The following is a 17,582-nucleotide window of genomic DNA, read 5'->3' on the forward strand; positions in this document are numbered from 1 at the left end:
GCATCCTGCCAATTCTCCTGTTTTTATCCATTGGTGAAATTAGTTAAGAGAGTTCTGCTTCCCTGGAGGGTATGTAACAAGCCCCACAATGTCCTAGAAACGGAGCGCTAAACGCCCCGGTGCTCTTAAACAAACCAAAAAGACATGTTTTAATTTTTTTTTCTCCCTGACAAGAATCCACAACCTCTAAGTGGAAACAATTGAGTGGAAATTGTGGACACGAGGAGCAGTGTTTGTGAAGGCCGATCCTGAGTGGTGATGGGGGATTAGTTACGCTGCTCAATTAAATGTCACATCAGTGGCATCAGAAGCCCCCCCTTAACGTGTTCTTCCATACGTGGACATTGAAAATGTAATCTCAGCTTTCTCAGTCAGTTTGAGCTTTTTTCCTCCTTTTAGCAATATCTCCAGTCAAGAGAAGGATTAATCCTGTCCATTTTTCACTCCACTAGAGTTGCTCTCATGATAGCAATCATAACAGCAGATGTGTGCCACTGGAACACGGGCTCAGTGGCGACACAAAAGCCATAGTAATCTTGAACAAAACAGGTCTGAGTCTAATACTAGACAATGGTTTTCTTTGGATGGGTAGCAGAGTAGCACTGGGATAAGCACTGCTGCCTCACAGTTCTTGGGACTTGTGTTCGGTTCAAGTCTGGGTTGCCCTCTGTGAGGTGTTTGCATGGCCTTCCTGTGTCTGCATGTTTTTCCAAGCCTAAAGACTAGCTGTTTATATCTGTGTGCACCCTGCCAGGGGCTGGCTTCTTGTCAATGGTATACAGACCCACTTTGTGCTCTGTGCCTGCTAGGTTAGTCTCTGTCTTTCTATAATGTGAAAGTGATAAATCTTTGAAGGTTAATGCTTTCACTGAAAAGAATGGATGTTTAATTTTTAACATTATGACAGTCTGGCTACACTTCATTAATGGATTTTCTTTTTACTCTCAACAGCTTTTTGGCTTTGTCTTGCTTTGTCACAAGCAGTTTCCCAACTCTGGTCTATGCATGCACATTGAATGTCAGTCGAAGCCATACTTAAGAAGCTTAATTGTGATCTTATTAATTATGATAGCTCACCCTATTACAAATGTCATTATGCCACGCTTCTGAAGATAATTTTTTTTGCATTAATCCACTGCCAGACATCTTCTGAGATTGATGTTGTTGTACACTTTCAGGGCACACAGTCAGGGTTTTACGGTGTATTCACAGCATAACTGACTTTTACGGTGTAAAAGAATGCATCCATTGTTACAACAATTAATTATAACTATACATAAATGTTATAGTTTGTAAGGAACATAAAAATTCTTGATGCTTTGAGCTTTAGGGTGTCTTGACAGACACTGAACAAGGTTCCAAGCTCCATAATAATGTGTATGGGAAGCAGAAAGGAACATGGGTTAATGGGTTGGCAAGCAGTGTCCTGATTAAGGCATCAACTAAAGGGTTTAATTTGCTTATTTTCTAAATTTGGAACAGGGCACAATCCCACAGGATTGACTCTGGCAACACTGGTTGTGCCCTATACTTGAGCACAGAAAGAATTATGAATTACTTTCTCTCTTGTGGACATCTGTTCTCTAATGTGTTTCAAAACTCATCACATATTCCTGCTGATCGGCACAGGGGACTCATAAGAGAAAAATCAGAATACCCCTTAACAGAGTTACCTTAACTGAGTTAGAGTTTTATTTACCATAGTTTACAGCTGTTTGTAATCTTAAAAAAAACAGTAATTAGGGTTATCTATAAGCCTAACTGGACTGAGGATCTCCAGTTATAGACCCCAAATGGGCTACACAACAAAGGAATTACAACATCAAGCAAGAAAATGTGTTAAACAATGTTTCTTGAGAAGTCAGGCAAGGGAAGTTTTATCATAACCCAACTGGCTGAAGAACAAAGCAGTTCAGCTCCTTACTCTGTGTGGCTGCCCAACCAAGGGCAAGCTGGAAAGATGATGATGGGGTGGGGGAGGGATGCACAAAGACAAATGTGAGAAGGAGAGAACTTACTGTGGCATTTATAGCTTTTCAGGAAGTGACATCACTAAGAATCATGAGTTAGTATTGCAGAAGTGAAGGAAAACTTTGTTTCTGTCATCTTTTTTCCTTCAACACTTCATATACTGTATCTCTGTTTTTTTACTTCTAGTTTGGCCTGCTTATCTCAAGGGTCACTTAAAAAGTTCTGGAAATCTATGTGGACGGTGTGCTTCAGTTTATATAACCTTTTATGTAAGTATTACTCTTTATTAGTGCAAAAAAGTACTGCCAGAATGCATTTAACTGTGAGGTTTGTGAAGGGCCATTCAGAGTACAAACAGAATGCCAGTACAGAGGGTTTTGTTCTCCTCTGATACACTGTCTTAAATATATTTCCTCTGCAATGACAGCCAAGCCTTTATCTAGTTTAGGAGATTAGTTTATATCAGCAAACAACTTACATAACAGGAGACATTTGCAGCACAAAACTTTTATTAGATACTGTAGAACCTCTGAAATGAATAAAGCAGATTAGCATTCTCTGGTATTTACTACAGAGCATTCTCTGTCAAAGGTTTTCACTTCACAATATAAAATTTCAGAATCTTTTCCTAGTTGCACCTCTACTAATGTGCTTTTTTCTGAGTATTTAGTCTCCCTCAAAACATTTGCATTTCTGTTCAGTAGCTATTCTTATTTGATCCAAATCCATAGTAACATTAATGTTAGCTGATGTTAAAACATGGAAATTGATTTCAAATATCCACAAATTTACAGTGTGTTCTCATTCATATGGTTTAATAGTCTAACAGAGGGTCAGGCTGAAAGTAAACTGTATTCGAGAATCTTTCTAGCTATAAAGCTGAATAATTGGAAGTTGCTTATTTTTCAACAGTGGTAGTGGTGTAGCCTGTCTGCACTGTGTGCTATGTGAGTGCCAGTAGCCTGGCCACATTTCATAAAAGGCAAATCCACAGCCATAAATAGACAAGCAAGCATTTGTGTGCGACTTCTGAGTCAAGAGGGATACAAATTAAACTGCTCAGCAATAGAACAACCAATCTATCGAGACCTTTTTATGTTACCTAAATGTTACCTTATATGTGCACCTTATCATTAAAAAGAGGAAAGTGTACATGTACTGTATATCACACGGGGAATGAGAAGGAATAGTAAAGAAGATGTAAGTTGGATCAAAGTCAGGGTTCTGTCAAAATCAAGATAAGTATGTTTTAATTTAGGTAGAGAAAATATCATCAGTATACAACCCTGATTTTTTAAGACTATATAGAGTATACTGCTCTAAAGTGCAAAGACATTTGTTTGAAAACCCAGCAGTGTCAATTTCTTTTACATTATTCTTCTTTAAAAATTTCTTAAGAATGTTCTTTCTGAATAATTGAATCGAAGATTTCCAAAATATTTAACATCATAAATCAGGAGTCTTATGCCCTCTCAAACGACTCCCCTAAAGCTGTGATAGAAATACTATATATATATACAGTTACAAAGTGGCTGTTCACCCAACAATTGTGTGGATAAACCTACCAGCACATATTCATCCAACTCTGAGTCAATAACTTCCATTATGGTAGCTTTTCAACTCCAGTATCAAGCCTGTGGAAATGGGGTTAGTGCTCAATACTCCTGTTTCTGTCTGGAATGCTCTCCAGCCATGTTTTTCAATATTCTATCTGCCGTCCATTTAGTTCAGAAAAACTGACGTTTTAAACATTACACATTATAAACCTTAAGTCCGCTTCATGTTTAGAGAAGGCGTTTAAGTCTTGAATAAGACTTCAAAAAACAAGATGTCAGTCCTTTCTGCAACAGTGAGTTAATTCTTTCAAATCCGAAACATACCACTGCAGGTTGAGCTTACCAGTGAAACACAGGTGGACAAGGTGTTTGCAAGGGGAAATTACAACATGACAAGGCGCCAATGTGGAAGCTACTGTACAACACTAGCTGTCAGCACACCCCTCTGTTGGGCCTCTTTCAGTTTTGTGTAAAGTAAGAGCTCTCCCTGGGCTGTTGCTTTCCTTTAACAGCACCACAGATGCATAGGAGAATTATGTTGCTCAGTTCAGCACTGGCAGCCTTGAAAAGCACTTCAGTGATCCACTCGAGATCTTAAGTTATTGATAAAAATGATAAGCGGTCAAAACACTGCACTGAAAATGAGGGCTGGGATTTTAGATGTGGCAATAGTGAAATTATGGGTTATATCTTTTACCTCATGTGCTGAACCTCTCAGAAGTTCTCACAACCCCTATTTCAGTGCTTTATTTCAGGTCCTGGCATGTATTCATCATTGGTTTAAATCCTTCACCTACGTATTCCAATGAAGTAATCAGGTATTAAAGATTTAAAACATTTCGCTCTGCTGTTTTCACCTATTGTGTTTAACAAAAAACCTCCATTCTGATTCCAAGTCAGATTACTGTAGTCTTGATTTTCCTGCCCAAAGCCTTAGATAATTTCAGCATAAGCTCTTAAACTCCCAAAGGACTCATTTTTCTGAAGATATCGACCTAGATATTCAGCACGGAGAGCTAACTAGGCTCCTTCATGCTCTTGTTTGTGTCTTAGAGAGCAATTTACAGGGGCTCCCTCTTTTTCTGCTTGACATTTCTACCTGAAGGATTTTCCTACATTCAATGTAAGGATAATCAATCCCAGTCTGCAAAACTGTAGTGTATTAATTATCAGCCTCTGGAATACGAAATCATCATCGAGTAAGAGACCAAAGAAATAATATCAAATACTGTAGTTCATACATGTTTATGTTACTTTCAGCCATCTTTAAAGATGTCTGAAATTAGATGCTACTAAGAAAATGCAAACTGATTTATTCAAATATCTTCTACCATCTTCGGGTCATGATCGATATTCTCAGTAGTGAACTTTTCCCTTCAGACATAATCTATCTCAGGTGGGCCAAGTCATTAATCCATTGAATTGCCACCGAACCCCACTGGACTTCAACATCCTGATGAAACCAATTCCATGTCAATGACTTGGACCTGAAAGTAATTGTTAATTTCAGCTAAAGCCCACTTACTCAATTTTAATTAACTGATCAGCATCGAGCTGAGGTGCTGCTGCGAGGCTATATGGGTTATCGATTAGACTTGTCTGTTAGTGGTGCAGTACGAAAAAAGAGAAAGTCCAGGGCTCTCCTCAGTGGTGCAGGTAAATGGGACATGAAAATGTATAATTTTATTTTCAGTTGAGGATGCATCTTGTCCTATTATATAATTTCCTATTATATAAAGTTCTTAGGTAAATCACAAAGGGGAAAAAAGCAACTTAATATGAATACTGGAATCATTTACAAAGCATAATTAATATTTTTTCTTTCTTGAGTACAAACCAACTTCAAAATGAAAACAAAGCTCCTACTGAGAAATACTGTTACATCTTTCAATAGAAAGATTATTATAAGCAAAAAAATACAAAAACAAGAGACACTACTGCCAAGATATTTAAATTGTGTATTGTTGTCTTTAACTGAAGAAAGGCAACCTACCACTTGACAGATAATCACCCCTGTGAGCCCACCTACAATCATTTAAGACATCGTTCATGACCTTCGACGTGAACACATGTCATTTTCTCTTTGTCTCCATGGTTTCCAATTACAGATCCTTCATTAAATCCCACAGAGCTGCCTGCATCAGGACCACCCTGCCTCTTTCATTCCTGCTTAGGTGATGCCGGATAACCCTTCTGGTCTAATTCTCTTCAAAGCAGCCTAACAAGCCGAATACTAATGAACGCAAGTCGAAGTGAGGGAGGAACATTTCAATTTAACACCCTTTCATCTTCAATTCCTCTGGGCTCTCTCTTGCCATTTCGCCGCCACTAAACACAGGCTCCGGGTTATGAGTGCATGGTTAACGTTCTCTATAGCTTCATCATATTTACAGTAGGAGAACATAAATTAGGGTATGGTTTTATTTCTAAAAACATAAGAAAGAGTACAAACAAGAGGAGGGCAGTTAGCCCATCTAGCTGATTTGTCACTTGGAAAGAAAAGCCATATTTTTTGTGTTTTTCATTTTATGCCCATCGAGCTAGGAATCACAAATAGTCATTTTACACCTCTCCGTAATGACTCCTGAACTGCAGAAGGAAAACGAGGAAGGGCAGACGCCCAGCTATCAAAGCTGTTCTTCTTTGTGACATGCTGCAAGCTTCACAGCTCCCGACAGGACAGTTGGCGCAGGCAGAAGCAGCAGTGCATCTCTCGCCAATCTCAGCGCTGGTCTGCAGGACTACCTGCCATGCTAAGAGAGCCCTGAGTGACTAATTCCAGCCACAGCGGGGTGCTGCCTGTTGTTTATTACACCTTGGGAAATCCCACCAGTCGTCTAGCGACACGGCCAGGCAAAGTCAGTTTTTTGCTGCACCCAAAAGCTAACCACAGGCTAACCAGACTGCCTTTGTTCCCTCTGCACCTAAATCAGCAGAAGCTAAGGGCACTGGCTGAACCTAAGCGGTCTAGCATTGCTTGGGAATTGCTTCAGTGTCAGCAGGCTTTGAAGTGAATGCAGCAGTCTAACAAAACAATAATCAATTGCCGTGCAGGTTTTACAAGACTGCTCTCAAAATCTCACAAGACCCACACAGCTGTTGTGTTCTAATAAGCCACCACCCCTCCCCCCCTTTTTTCCCTCAGTACTTGACATTGAGACTCTGACTCTCACACTCTGGGCTATGAGGTCTGAGATGTTCTGTTGTTCTATTTTTGCAGCTGGTTTAAACTTGAGCAGTTGGAATGGACACAGACATTCTTACTGGGCGGGATCTTTTACACAACCCACAGCAGTAGTGCCCATCAGAGCTTCAGCTATTCCAAGTATCCCAACCATACACTGCTCCACCCTCCAACAAGCAGCAGTGCTCTCTGCCCACTGCAGAGAAACAAAATCCAAGACAACAGTCATCTGCCCCTATAGATCAGAATGTGATAGAGAGAAAGGACATTCCTCTGTATGTTAGAGCCCTGTCAGCTCACTGGGTGTGCTCTCTTCAAAGCTCTTTGTAATGTAGCCCTTGCAATACAATCCATGATCACAGTGAATGACATGCTGTCAGATGAGCCACAACCAGATCTCTAGGCTTGAGGACACATGGAAATACAATCATGATAAAGGCTGCATGGGTAGAAACCTTAAGACTTTACTTTATTTTAAGCAGTACCTTTAACAACAAAGAGCTTTACATAGCCAAAAAGCAACTTTCATGCTTAGTTACAGACAATTGCAAAGCCAAAAACAATGATAGATGTTTTGATATCTTGAACATAAATATAAGGTATTTAACATTGCCTCTAACATGAAAAATGGTGCAAGGACTCCAAGACAGGAGTGATGAGATCACTTGTGTGTGACCTGTGTGGTTTTCTGAATATATTGCGTGTTATTTAATTATAGTCACTCCTGAAACTAAGGAATTACGGTCATTCTTTGAAAGAAAAAAAACAAACAAACTACCTGCTATATAAGAACTGCAATTGGACAGCACTGAAACATCTATATTGGTATCAGGTTTAACGTTTCTAATCATAATTGAAATTCTTAAACTTTAGACTGCCTCACTATTATTAGAATACAATACAATTATAACTCCAACCTGACCTCCCATCCTGGCTCAATTTGTTAAGAACAAGTAGCAACACCACACGGCCTACCTCTTTCACCTTGTCCATCTCCGCTTGCAGGACCTGCTTGGCCACCTCCAGGTCAAGGAGCTTCTGTCTGAGGTCCTCGTTCTCCTGCTCCAGCCTGCTTCTCTTCTTCTCCACCGCATCCAGCTCGTTGTGGAGGCGGATGGACACGTCTTTTGCCACCTGTGAATGGAGGCCCAAGATGTGCAGCAGTACTGGTAAACAGACAGACTCACCATTACAGCTAAGTTCACTAAAACTGAGGGCTTGCTACAAATAAGGCCAGTATGTGTCCAGAGATGAAACTAAGGTGAATTGAGGGTAGAAAACCTTATTTACCTCATGGTGACAGTTGATTAAATGCGATATATTTCATCATTATGAAATATAAAGTTATCTTGCACTCAAAACCATTAATTAGGCATGAACATTACCAAATCAATGATATTGTAATTGTATTGGACTGTTCGATGATTCACATGTCTATATACAATATTTACACAGTTTTAATCTTGATTGAATATTTCAAAAGCAGAGAATTAAATTATGAGAATGCAATTAAAGGAACTAGCATTGAGAAAGAATTATGGATTTCAATATGCAGTGGCATTAAATATTGCTTAAGAGGCTCTATGATAATTGCACAGTCATGTGATTTGTAAAAGTTTCTTAGTTTAGCTGAGAGTCTAATTACAATGAAGTTTAAGTCTTAAACATTCCAAAGAAAGTTAATGCTGCCTTCTCCAAAACTGCATGTGTATGCAGGCAGACGGCAAACATGTTGGTAAATTAAAGTGAACGAATGGTTGTCTTATTCAGTCAGGAGAACATATGATTATTATGTGCAGTATGATACAACCCCTCAGACACTGGAGATGAAAAGTCTTGTGAAATCATTTTAACTGAAGCATAATGTCAGGTCAGAGCATGTAATCCACCATTTGCCTCTGCTATTATAGTTTATCAAGCAAGTGGTTGGAAACTCCTAATACTGCAGACAGCCCTTGTATGGAGGCAGTGAGCTGCTGTGGGAGTTACAGAGGCCTTACAGTGAACTACTGTAGCTCTGCACTTTCTACATCAGGACCCATAAGGATAACTATAAAAACACCCAATGTTATTTAAAAGACTTTATAGGCTGAGGGCAATGATGTCCCATTACAATCCAATGTGCTTTTTACTTTTCAGGGCATGTCAGAAAATTAATTCTGCACTATTTTAAAACTCGGCTTAATCTCACAGAAACAGTGGTGGAAGTTCAAAATGTCCCTGGGTCTAGGTTACATAAAAGATTAATTGAAAAGGCCCATATACTATTGCATTTGTTGACACTGTGACCTGTGAAGGATCTTCTAGGAACACAGTTTAATGTAATTTATAAGTATAATTTAATTTAAATTTAATTTAATTTAAATGATAAGTACTATAATATAGTAGTTATTGCATGTATACGAGTTCTAACATTGAAGAGAGAAAAATGAATTTTCAACACAAAGGGGGCATGCAAAAATCTCCAGGTATTTGGGATAGTCTTGTGAACAAATGATTGCTAACTTAAAAACACCTTAACAATTGTTCCAGGTCTTTTAGATCTGCCAATGATAAACTAGCATGACAATAAAGAAGTGCCTATTCTACGCACACCAAAGAACAGAGCTGATATTACTCAGTGGCCACTGAGAAATAGAGTGAGAAAGGCCATACAAAGTACGTTTTTTTACTGGATATAAGGCAGTTCTCCTCTGCAGAATAAATTCATTACTGCTCACAATGTGCCTCACTGTAATTATCCTGTAAAAACACCACAGGGACACTCTTATATTTCATGGTTTAATCCAAGAGGGTTAACAGGCTCAGTCTTCTTTCACTACTGTACACAGTAAAAGAAACAGACGGCCTGGACTGTAAAATCGCTGGTCTGTATTTTAATAGGCTGTGACTCTTCCAGAGTGTTTTTAAAAGGGTGCTTTATAGCAGTTGCACACTTTTCCAGTAAGTAAAAGCCTTTTGTCAGGGGAACGAGAATAGACTATTGAGATCAACACAGATAAAAAGAGGTGTTTTTTTTTGCTTGCTTCATTTTTCACGAGGTGTGGCTTTGACATGCAAATATATACGTGTGTGTGCTATGAAACCAGTGTGTTTTGCTTGTGGTGCCAGTGCTTTATTACATTTCCGCTGACAAACAGTTGCATTTGAATTTTTGTAGCCATGCTGTGGGTCTTGGAATCGGGATATTGGGAAATTAAATATCTGTGTGGTTTCAGTCTTTAACTGTGGCTAAATACTCTGACAGCAAGGAGAGTCAGAAAGCCATGGGACCCTTTTCATACCTGTATTACTGACCCACCAGACTCTTCTGCTTTTGCCTAAATTAGCATTACAGCAGCTGTTTGCTACAGCAACACAATTACTTTTCAGTACATTTTGTAATGAAGAAGGACATTTTGCTGGGACTGCAAAGAAAAACTTTGCTGTCTAATTGCTTTCTTTTCTGTTTTTAACAACAGTATTCTTTTTACAATTAAATGGTTCTGATGTATGAAATAATACAGGTTCAGAGTTTATGGGAATAGAAAACTGGCAAGCTCTTTCTGTAAGAAGTCAATAGTGGCTGACAACATTGACTTAAACGTCTTTTGCTACATGACTTTTCTTGGCAAAATAATAAATCATGCAGGGGCTGAGACACACAGAAGCCACAGAAAGCAATTTGCTTTGAATAGTGTTTCTTTCAATGCTCACTGCTGTGTAATGTAACACATGGAGCTATTTCTCAGCATTGCATGGTCCCAGTTACCAGCTGTTGCAATGAAAACGGAGCTCTAACCACACAGATTCAACTATCTCCCGCTACTTCATTCCACGTGGTGAGTAACTGGGATTATCCACTTCACATTACCAGCTAAGAATACTCCCTACAGGAAATACTCCGAATGGGAGTCAGGCAGGATTTTCGATTCTCCTCTCCTTTTCTTAATTAACTGTTGCTGTACTGAATATTATTTTAGAATGTTGCTTATTCATTTATAACAAGAAGTCTTAGTAACACAGAATACTTTTTTATGCATTCTCGAGAACAAATGAAGAAAAGAAAAAAATGCACAAAGGGAGGCACAGACCGACAGAGCATGTCTTTTGTGTAATCAGTGCTTTAAGTAAGTTTACTTCCTCAGAGAATTTCTTTCGAACTTTTCTGCACTTTTGTAATATTTCTTGGAATTCAGAAGTTGATCATTCTGCATTTTCTTTTTATCTGTCACACGTGCGTCCAGATGTTTCTAATGGCTCTCGTGAAACACATGAAGGACAGGAAATGGACGAAGTCTGCCACTTTCACTCTCCTCTGATTCTTACAAACCTCAAAGGATTTCTGGAGGGCAGTATGGTATTTGATATGGAAACTTCAATCAAGAGTGTGTTCCACACTTCCATTGACAGTGTATAAACAATTGTGCTCTGTAATTAGCCAGGTTGAATCCTTCTAGCTTTTGTCTCTTTAAATCTGTAATCTTTAAATACAATAATAGCATCTAAAATCTCCAAGGATCTCCATTTTCCAGGGTTGGCAGCAGAAAAGCACATTGTCACTTTGGATGATCAGTTTTCTGTTATTTGTTCCTGGTTTCTTATACATATGCAGCTTTGGAATTAATTCATTTCCCCCCCAAAAGTTTTTTTTTGAGAAATGCACGGAGTTGGGTTGTGTGAAGACACTAATGTGTAGTGTTGCAGGGGTGTTTTAGAGAGCTCACAAACCAAAATGATTTACTGGGTGTTGCCCACGTCAATGGCTCTTTAATGTCTTCCACAGACAAGACTGCCTTCTGTGATTTGCTCTGGCTGCTGTATCTCGGTTCACTACTGAGTCAGTTCAGCTAAACAAAGAAGCACAATGTTTGGATAAGTGGATTTTTTTCTTCTCACAACTGCATCATTTAAAATGAGGGACAGTAACAGCAGGCCTGGCCTCTGGGGGATGACATCATCACCAAATGTCTTCCTTTTAGCATCTTAGAATGGCCACATTGTATTGCTACTTGCAGTGCAGCACGTTATAAATAGCTGCCTGCACATACTGTCAGAGAAGTTTTGGAAAATGGAGCATTTCATCTAACCTGTCTGGGCTTCTTGCAAACATTGCATTTTCATAATTCATCTGATACAGCCAACACTGTATTGTTTGGTTACTCTAAGCAGATAGCTAAAAACAATTCATCTTGCTTTAACATTTGTCTTTAACTTGTATCATTTGTAGAGCTCAATGCTATATGCTAATGCTATGATGAACTTTTCCAGATTCTGTGAGGAAAGAATCTAAATGCAGGTTTCCGTTTATTCAAAATAAACCAGTTCGGTTACATGTTCAGATTTACTGTATTTTGAGGAAGAATTAGATTCTAAGCCACATGATGGAGTTGCAAACAAATGTGTTATCAGATGAAAAAAGGCACTTCTGTTTAAAAAAGTGATATGTATAGTACGCAGACATAAGATTCTCTGCTGCTGATAATAACACCAATATGCTCCTGAGCCCATCATTTAAGGAGCACTGTGCTGTGTCATCCCCTAACATCATGCACTGGATTTAATTTTTTTCTAGTAAATTGAATCTAGAAATATAAGCATAAATAATTCAAAGTCTAAGCCAAGCCAGAAACCTTTCTGAGAAAAAAAGACTGTGTTGTTAAAATATTAAATGAAAGCAAAGGGTATATGGAGAGAATGGACTAATAACAATAACACTGGCCCTCACAGATAAAACTATTCTGTTTTGGATTGGCACATGAGATCGGCCGAGTCAAAAGACAGCAGGCAGATCCAGAGAACGCGAAGGAAAAGTACCTTGACATCCTGTTCCAGGACGCGGATGAGCTCTCCGTCCACCTGGCCGGTCTGGGCCACCCGCAGGCTCCTCCGCTCGGCCTTGCGCAGCCGGTACTGCAGGATGCGGCACGTCTTGTCAGCCTGGTCCAGCTGCTGCCTCAGCTCCTGCAGCTGGTACACGTCCTCCTCCATGTACACGTCCCGCATCTCCAGCATCTCCGAGCGCAGCTCCTCGATCTCATCCTGCACGAGGCATACAGGGTGGGGGCACAGGTTAGGATGCTGGGCTCACTGCATAGCCGGAGGGTTGCGGGTTCAAATCCCAGCTGAGCCACTGCTGTTGTACCCTTGAGGAAGGCCCTTCACCTGAACTGTCCCAATAAAACACCTGGCCGTATATGTAGGTGCAAATGTAAGCTGCTTTGGATAAAATCGTCAGCCAAAAATAAATTAACCATTAAACACTTTCTACTCCCTTGTTTATAAAGCCAAGTTATATCCCAGCATGTATCGCAGATGTCTCACTAACTGCAATATTTTCCATTGAAAAAACTTGTTTAACTGGACTTACTGTATAGGGAACAATATCAAATTGAAGATGTAGAAAAGTGGAAAAAAAGAGATCTGCTTTCAAGAAGTGTGCCTTGACTGGATGAGATCTATTGCCTTTTCTATAGATTTGATAATCACATGGTTTAAAGTCATTGAATGCTTGAGTTTCAGTGGTTTAAAGTAGTCTCCTGCTCAAAACTTCACAAAGGTGCATTTAGGATATATTTCTATATTATATACAACATATAAAGGCTTTTCCTATGAATACCTTCACTTTCATGCTATACACTTAATAGAATTGCACAGTTTTTGTAAAGGTTGATAAGAATCTCTGAGGTAATAGCACTTCTGCAGGACAAAGTAGACTAAACAATAAAATGGGAGTTTTTCTGCAATGTAGCTATTATTGCTAATAACTTCTGTGTGTACCCTGCAGGCAAGCAATTGAGCTCTAAATAGCTGGGCACGTGCCTTGAAGTGAAAGCAATTTTTTCAACAAATTGCATCCTTTGAAACTCCCATTGTGGGAGCTACCTTGATGTACTAGTACCTTCAACCAGGGACAACACAACAACTGACTTCACAGGTTGGATTTAAGACCGTGTGCTTGAATTTCATTGTGTGCTAATGCACGTTTTCAATTCAAAATATTTAACCAATTTAGGGACATATCAAAAGATTTTACATTAAAATATGTGCTTATTCCTTCTATTCATCATAGTATTGAAAGACAAGTTGGTGATCACTGAGTAGTTGTTGTTGTTTTTTTTGTCCACAGAATCTGTTCAATCATGCTTACGGCCACAGTCTGATGAGCATATATACAGTAATGGTATCTGAATAGGGTTTACTTACAAACATGAAAGTTTTATGTAATTGAAATGTCAGTTTTTGCATTGTCACAATGGGGATGCAATACAATACAATGTTTGGCTATTGCTTTCCAAACCATTTTGGAAACCATTGCTGACATAAAATCCATGTCATATTTTTACCTCTTTCTATTGGATAGAGAAAACCAAATAAAGCATGCTATATCCAAAACGTGTAGAAATGTTCACCCCGCTGTCTCCCTCTATATATTCCATAATATCAGTTTGTACAATATGGAAGCATTAGTAGAAACCACCCCAGTCCCTGTTACAAATCCGTAGTAATAGGCAAGATAAAGAATTTATAAGGCCGAATGTGTAGTGAATAACCCTTTTATCTCGGGCTACAGTAAGGCTCGCTGTCATACAGTACGAGTGAATGTAGGTCACTGCAGAGCGCGTCACGTGGGTGCCTGATATAAACAATAGTGGTGTTGGCTGTTGGACGCCTTCTACTGCAGCATCTGGAAGAAGGGGATCGGAGTGCACATCTGCATTATTGAAAATAAAAAAAAGGCGGTTGCACTTCACACCGCACGAGTTAACTGGAAAGGCCGAAGTTTCGCATAGGATTTCGCCCATTGGGCAGAATGGGCAAATGCCTCCCTCCTCTTAACACTCTCTCCTAATAAGAATGGTAATGGAGTGGCTAGACAAATCAATTTAAAGTTGTAACACATTACAACGTGTTGCAGCACTGCCGAAAACAAAGCAGAACCTATCCCAAGCAAGCATTTAGTAAGCGTAAGTGTTTATTTCGGAACTGTGATATCGTTTTTAAATCCCTTTTTAAATTGCACTATTATACACTATATCATACTATTCTGCATTTAAATTGGTGATAACTATTTCACACAAATCCTTGTCTGGATATTCCCTTTTGCCCACGTAACAGTACCGTTATTTTTTTCTATTTTAAATGAAAGCACTTATTATACATATGTTAACATTTTATTGTATAAATAAATCATTTTGAGTCGCCTGAGCGCTATTTATATCTGTTCAGATCTATCCACAGTGATACTATTAGATGCCACAATGCAATTACAGGAGCTTTACTGTTGTCGCATAATACGATAAGCCAAGCTTTTAATCCCAGAGCCACACAGTATCTCCGATTGCAAGTGGGGCAATTAATTTTCATTGATTTGCAATGTATAGTCGAGGTACACAGTTTAATGTGATATTCTGGCGCACAGCGCAAGACAGAGCTTATTAGCATTTCAAGGAGTGTGACTGCACAGTATATCAAAACGGCAATGCATGTAGAGAGAGAGAGGAGAAAACCACGTCTTACTTTTAAATAATCATTTTCAGATCTTAGTTCTTCGATCTCCCTCACAAATTCCTCTTGCATCCCATCCATAAATTCCTCCGTTAGGTCGGAAAATGCCAGGGAGGTGCTGACATGCAAGCGACTGTCGAAGGAGGCAACAGATCGCTCATCTCCCGGAGAAATGCTCCCTTCCCCGGTCTCCACTCCCAGTGAGAGTCGGTCCTTGTCCAAGGGGTTCTTCCCAGTTTGATCTCCCCTGTTAGCCTTGTCAGATACCCCGTTTGCCTGGCCCGTGCCTGGCTTCTCGCCATCGGGACCCCCACCCCTGCTGCTGGTCTCGGTGTCGCTACTCAGAGCGTCGGTGGAAAGTTTGTTTCCTTCGGAGGCACAATCGGAAAGCTCCGAGCTGCTATCCGAGGGAGAGAGCTTCCCAGGGGCGCAGCCAGAATCCTTGCTTAGATCATCAGATGCAGTGCTGGCGTCGGATATCTTTCTCCTCGCAGACTTTGCCGTTTTATTCCCCGATTTATGAGAACCAGAGACCGACGGCGTGGATTTTCCAGGCTGTCTGCTTTTCTCCGGTTTCAGCTCTTTCCCACTCCCCGGGCAGCGCCTGGATATCCGACTGCCTAAGTGAATACCACCGGGCTTGACGCTCAGAGTCGGGGTACCGGAGCTGCTGCCGCTCCTGATTTTAGCTAACGACCATCCAGGGACATCTTTTGGTCTTGCAGGTGAAGGGGCTCTGTTGACTTTCTTCTTTCCGCTGGTTTGAGGCGGTTGGGCAGTCGGTTGCTCCTGAAACTGGTGTGGTGGTGGTTGTTGCTGCTGACAAATGTCATCGTTCCCTTGTCCGCTATCCATTTTTTGCCTGTGCCTCCTTTCTTTGAGCAAGACAAAATGATTCGGCAATTTCGCATCAGCCTTTGTCTTTGTCATTCATTCCTCTCGAAACAAGCAACAGACAGCAGGAAACCAAAAGATATCTTAATCCCCAGGCAGGGTGATCGAGAATTTGCGAGACGAGCGAAACACGGTAAAGGAAGAACTGCTTTGTTAGATCTTCCCGTTTTTTTTTCGCTGTTTGTGTCGGATAATTCCCTTCGGACTTTTTTTTCTCTCCCCTTTTCTTAACACGCCTTGCTGTTGCGCCTCCCTTTTCCCTGTTCAAAAAGCACCAGTAGCAACAACAGCAGCCGGTCGGGGTTTTTCTCCGCCCAGCAATCGAGGTCTGTCTGTGACGATTCCAGTCTGGGCTCGGCTTGGGCCCTGGAGCATCATACTAAAGCTGTTCTCCTTAGTGCATTAACACGGCGCAAGAGCGACCTCCCTCTAAGGTAACACAGTATAACCAGGAGGTATCATTGACATTTCTAGGAGCAGAACTCCCGGGCAACCAGCTCCTATAAATTATTTACCAAATCCCGGTGTTACATCAGGTGATGCGTAAAATAAAGTCAAGCAGCAGTATTCTAATTTTAAACGTACCAACGTAAAATCTGTTTGGGTGCAAAATAGATATTCCCTCTGCCTTTCGTTAGTAAATTGGTTCTCTATTTGCTACAGCAGATGGCTTTCGATATTAATATGTTTTAAGAGATTAAATTGATTTACGAATAGATTTCTCGTGATCAGCAGTTGAGGAGCTATAGTTAACGCTTACGTTCCCAACAACAAATGGCAGTTACATTTTTTTGAAAAGCATACTCCGTGTAAGTTTCGAGGGGCACTATCAACAGCAAAACATCTTTAGCTTATTTTAAAATCCTTAATATTTTTCATGTTTCTGAAATGCTATCCTTTGCTTGTACCCTTGTCCGGCAGTAGATTGTTAGATTTCACCGGGAAATAGGCGACTGCAGCTCCGAATGGGAGGGTAAATATAGTTTCCACCCTCAGTTTTTTTTTAAACAATTTACTCTCTTATTCTTTTTTTTTCCTCAAATGACTAGATATAGGTTTTTGGGCATGTTGTAAATATGTCAGATTTGCTGCCGGTGAATCCTGTCTACAGGACGGAGAAGGCAGTGTTGCGGTCTCTGGAGATACGCATCCTGAAATCACATATGAATGCTGAAACACTCCCTGGTATTAGCGTGGAAAAGTAAAGTCGTTTTAATCACCAGGTACTGTGTCCTTTTACACTTGCGTTGAGCCCACGCCTCTCCTGTTCCCTTGTTTCCTCTCCTCAGATTTCCTTTCTTTTTCTTCTCTCTCTTTCTTTTCCTTTCACACCTACTCCCCCCAGTTCCCTCCCTTCCTAACCCTCCCTGCTCATTTCCATGTTTTACTCGGTCTGCTTGCTAGTGCTTCAGGAAATTTTACTCCCTTTTGTTCAAAGGCATACCCCTCGGATTTATATAAGCTATTATTATATATTTATATCTTTTATT

General features: G+C 40.1%; 1 protein-coding gene across 2 annotated transcripts in view; it reads right to left on the reverse strand.

Annotated features, from left to right (window-relative positions):
* Nucleotides 1–16,358, reverse strand: part of mtcl2 (microtubule crosslinking factor 2) — a 41,081-nt gene extending 24,723 nt beyond the window's left edge. For both annotated transcript variants that reach the window (XM_088937428.1, XM_088937427.1), the window contains exons 1-3: nt 15,211–16,358; nt 12,508–12,732; nt 7,687–7,845 (exon numbers count right to left, since the gene is read on the reverse strand). In XM_088937428.1, coding sequence (XP_088793554.1) covers nt 7,687–7,845; nt 12,508–12,732; nt 15,211–16,128 — 1,302 coding nt within the window. In that variant the 5' untranslated portion in view covers nt 16,129–16,358. The remainder of the gene's footprint in view (nt 1–7,686; nt 7,846–12,507; nt 12,733–15,210) is intronic.
* Between the last annotated feature and the right edge of the window lie 1,224 nt (nt 16,359–17,582).

The sequence above is a fragment of the Atractosteus spatula genome, chromosome 19 (genome assembly GCF_055471065.1).
Source record: "Atractosteus spatula isolate fAtrSpa1 chromosome 19, fAtrSpa1.hap1, whole genome shotgun sequence".
NCBI classification, from domain to species: domain Eukaryota; kingdom Metazoa; phylum Chordata; class Actinopteri; order Semionotiformes; family Lepisosteidae; genus Atractosteus; species Atractosteus spatula.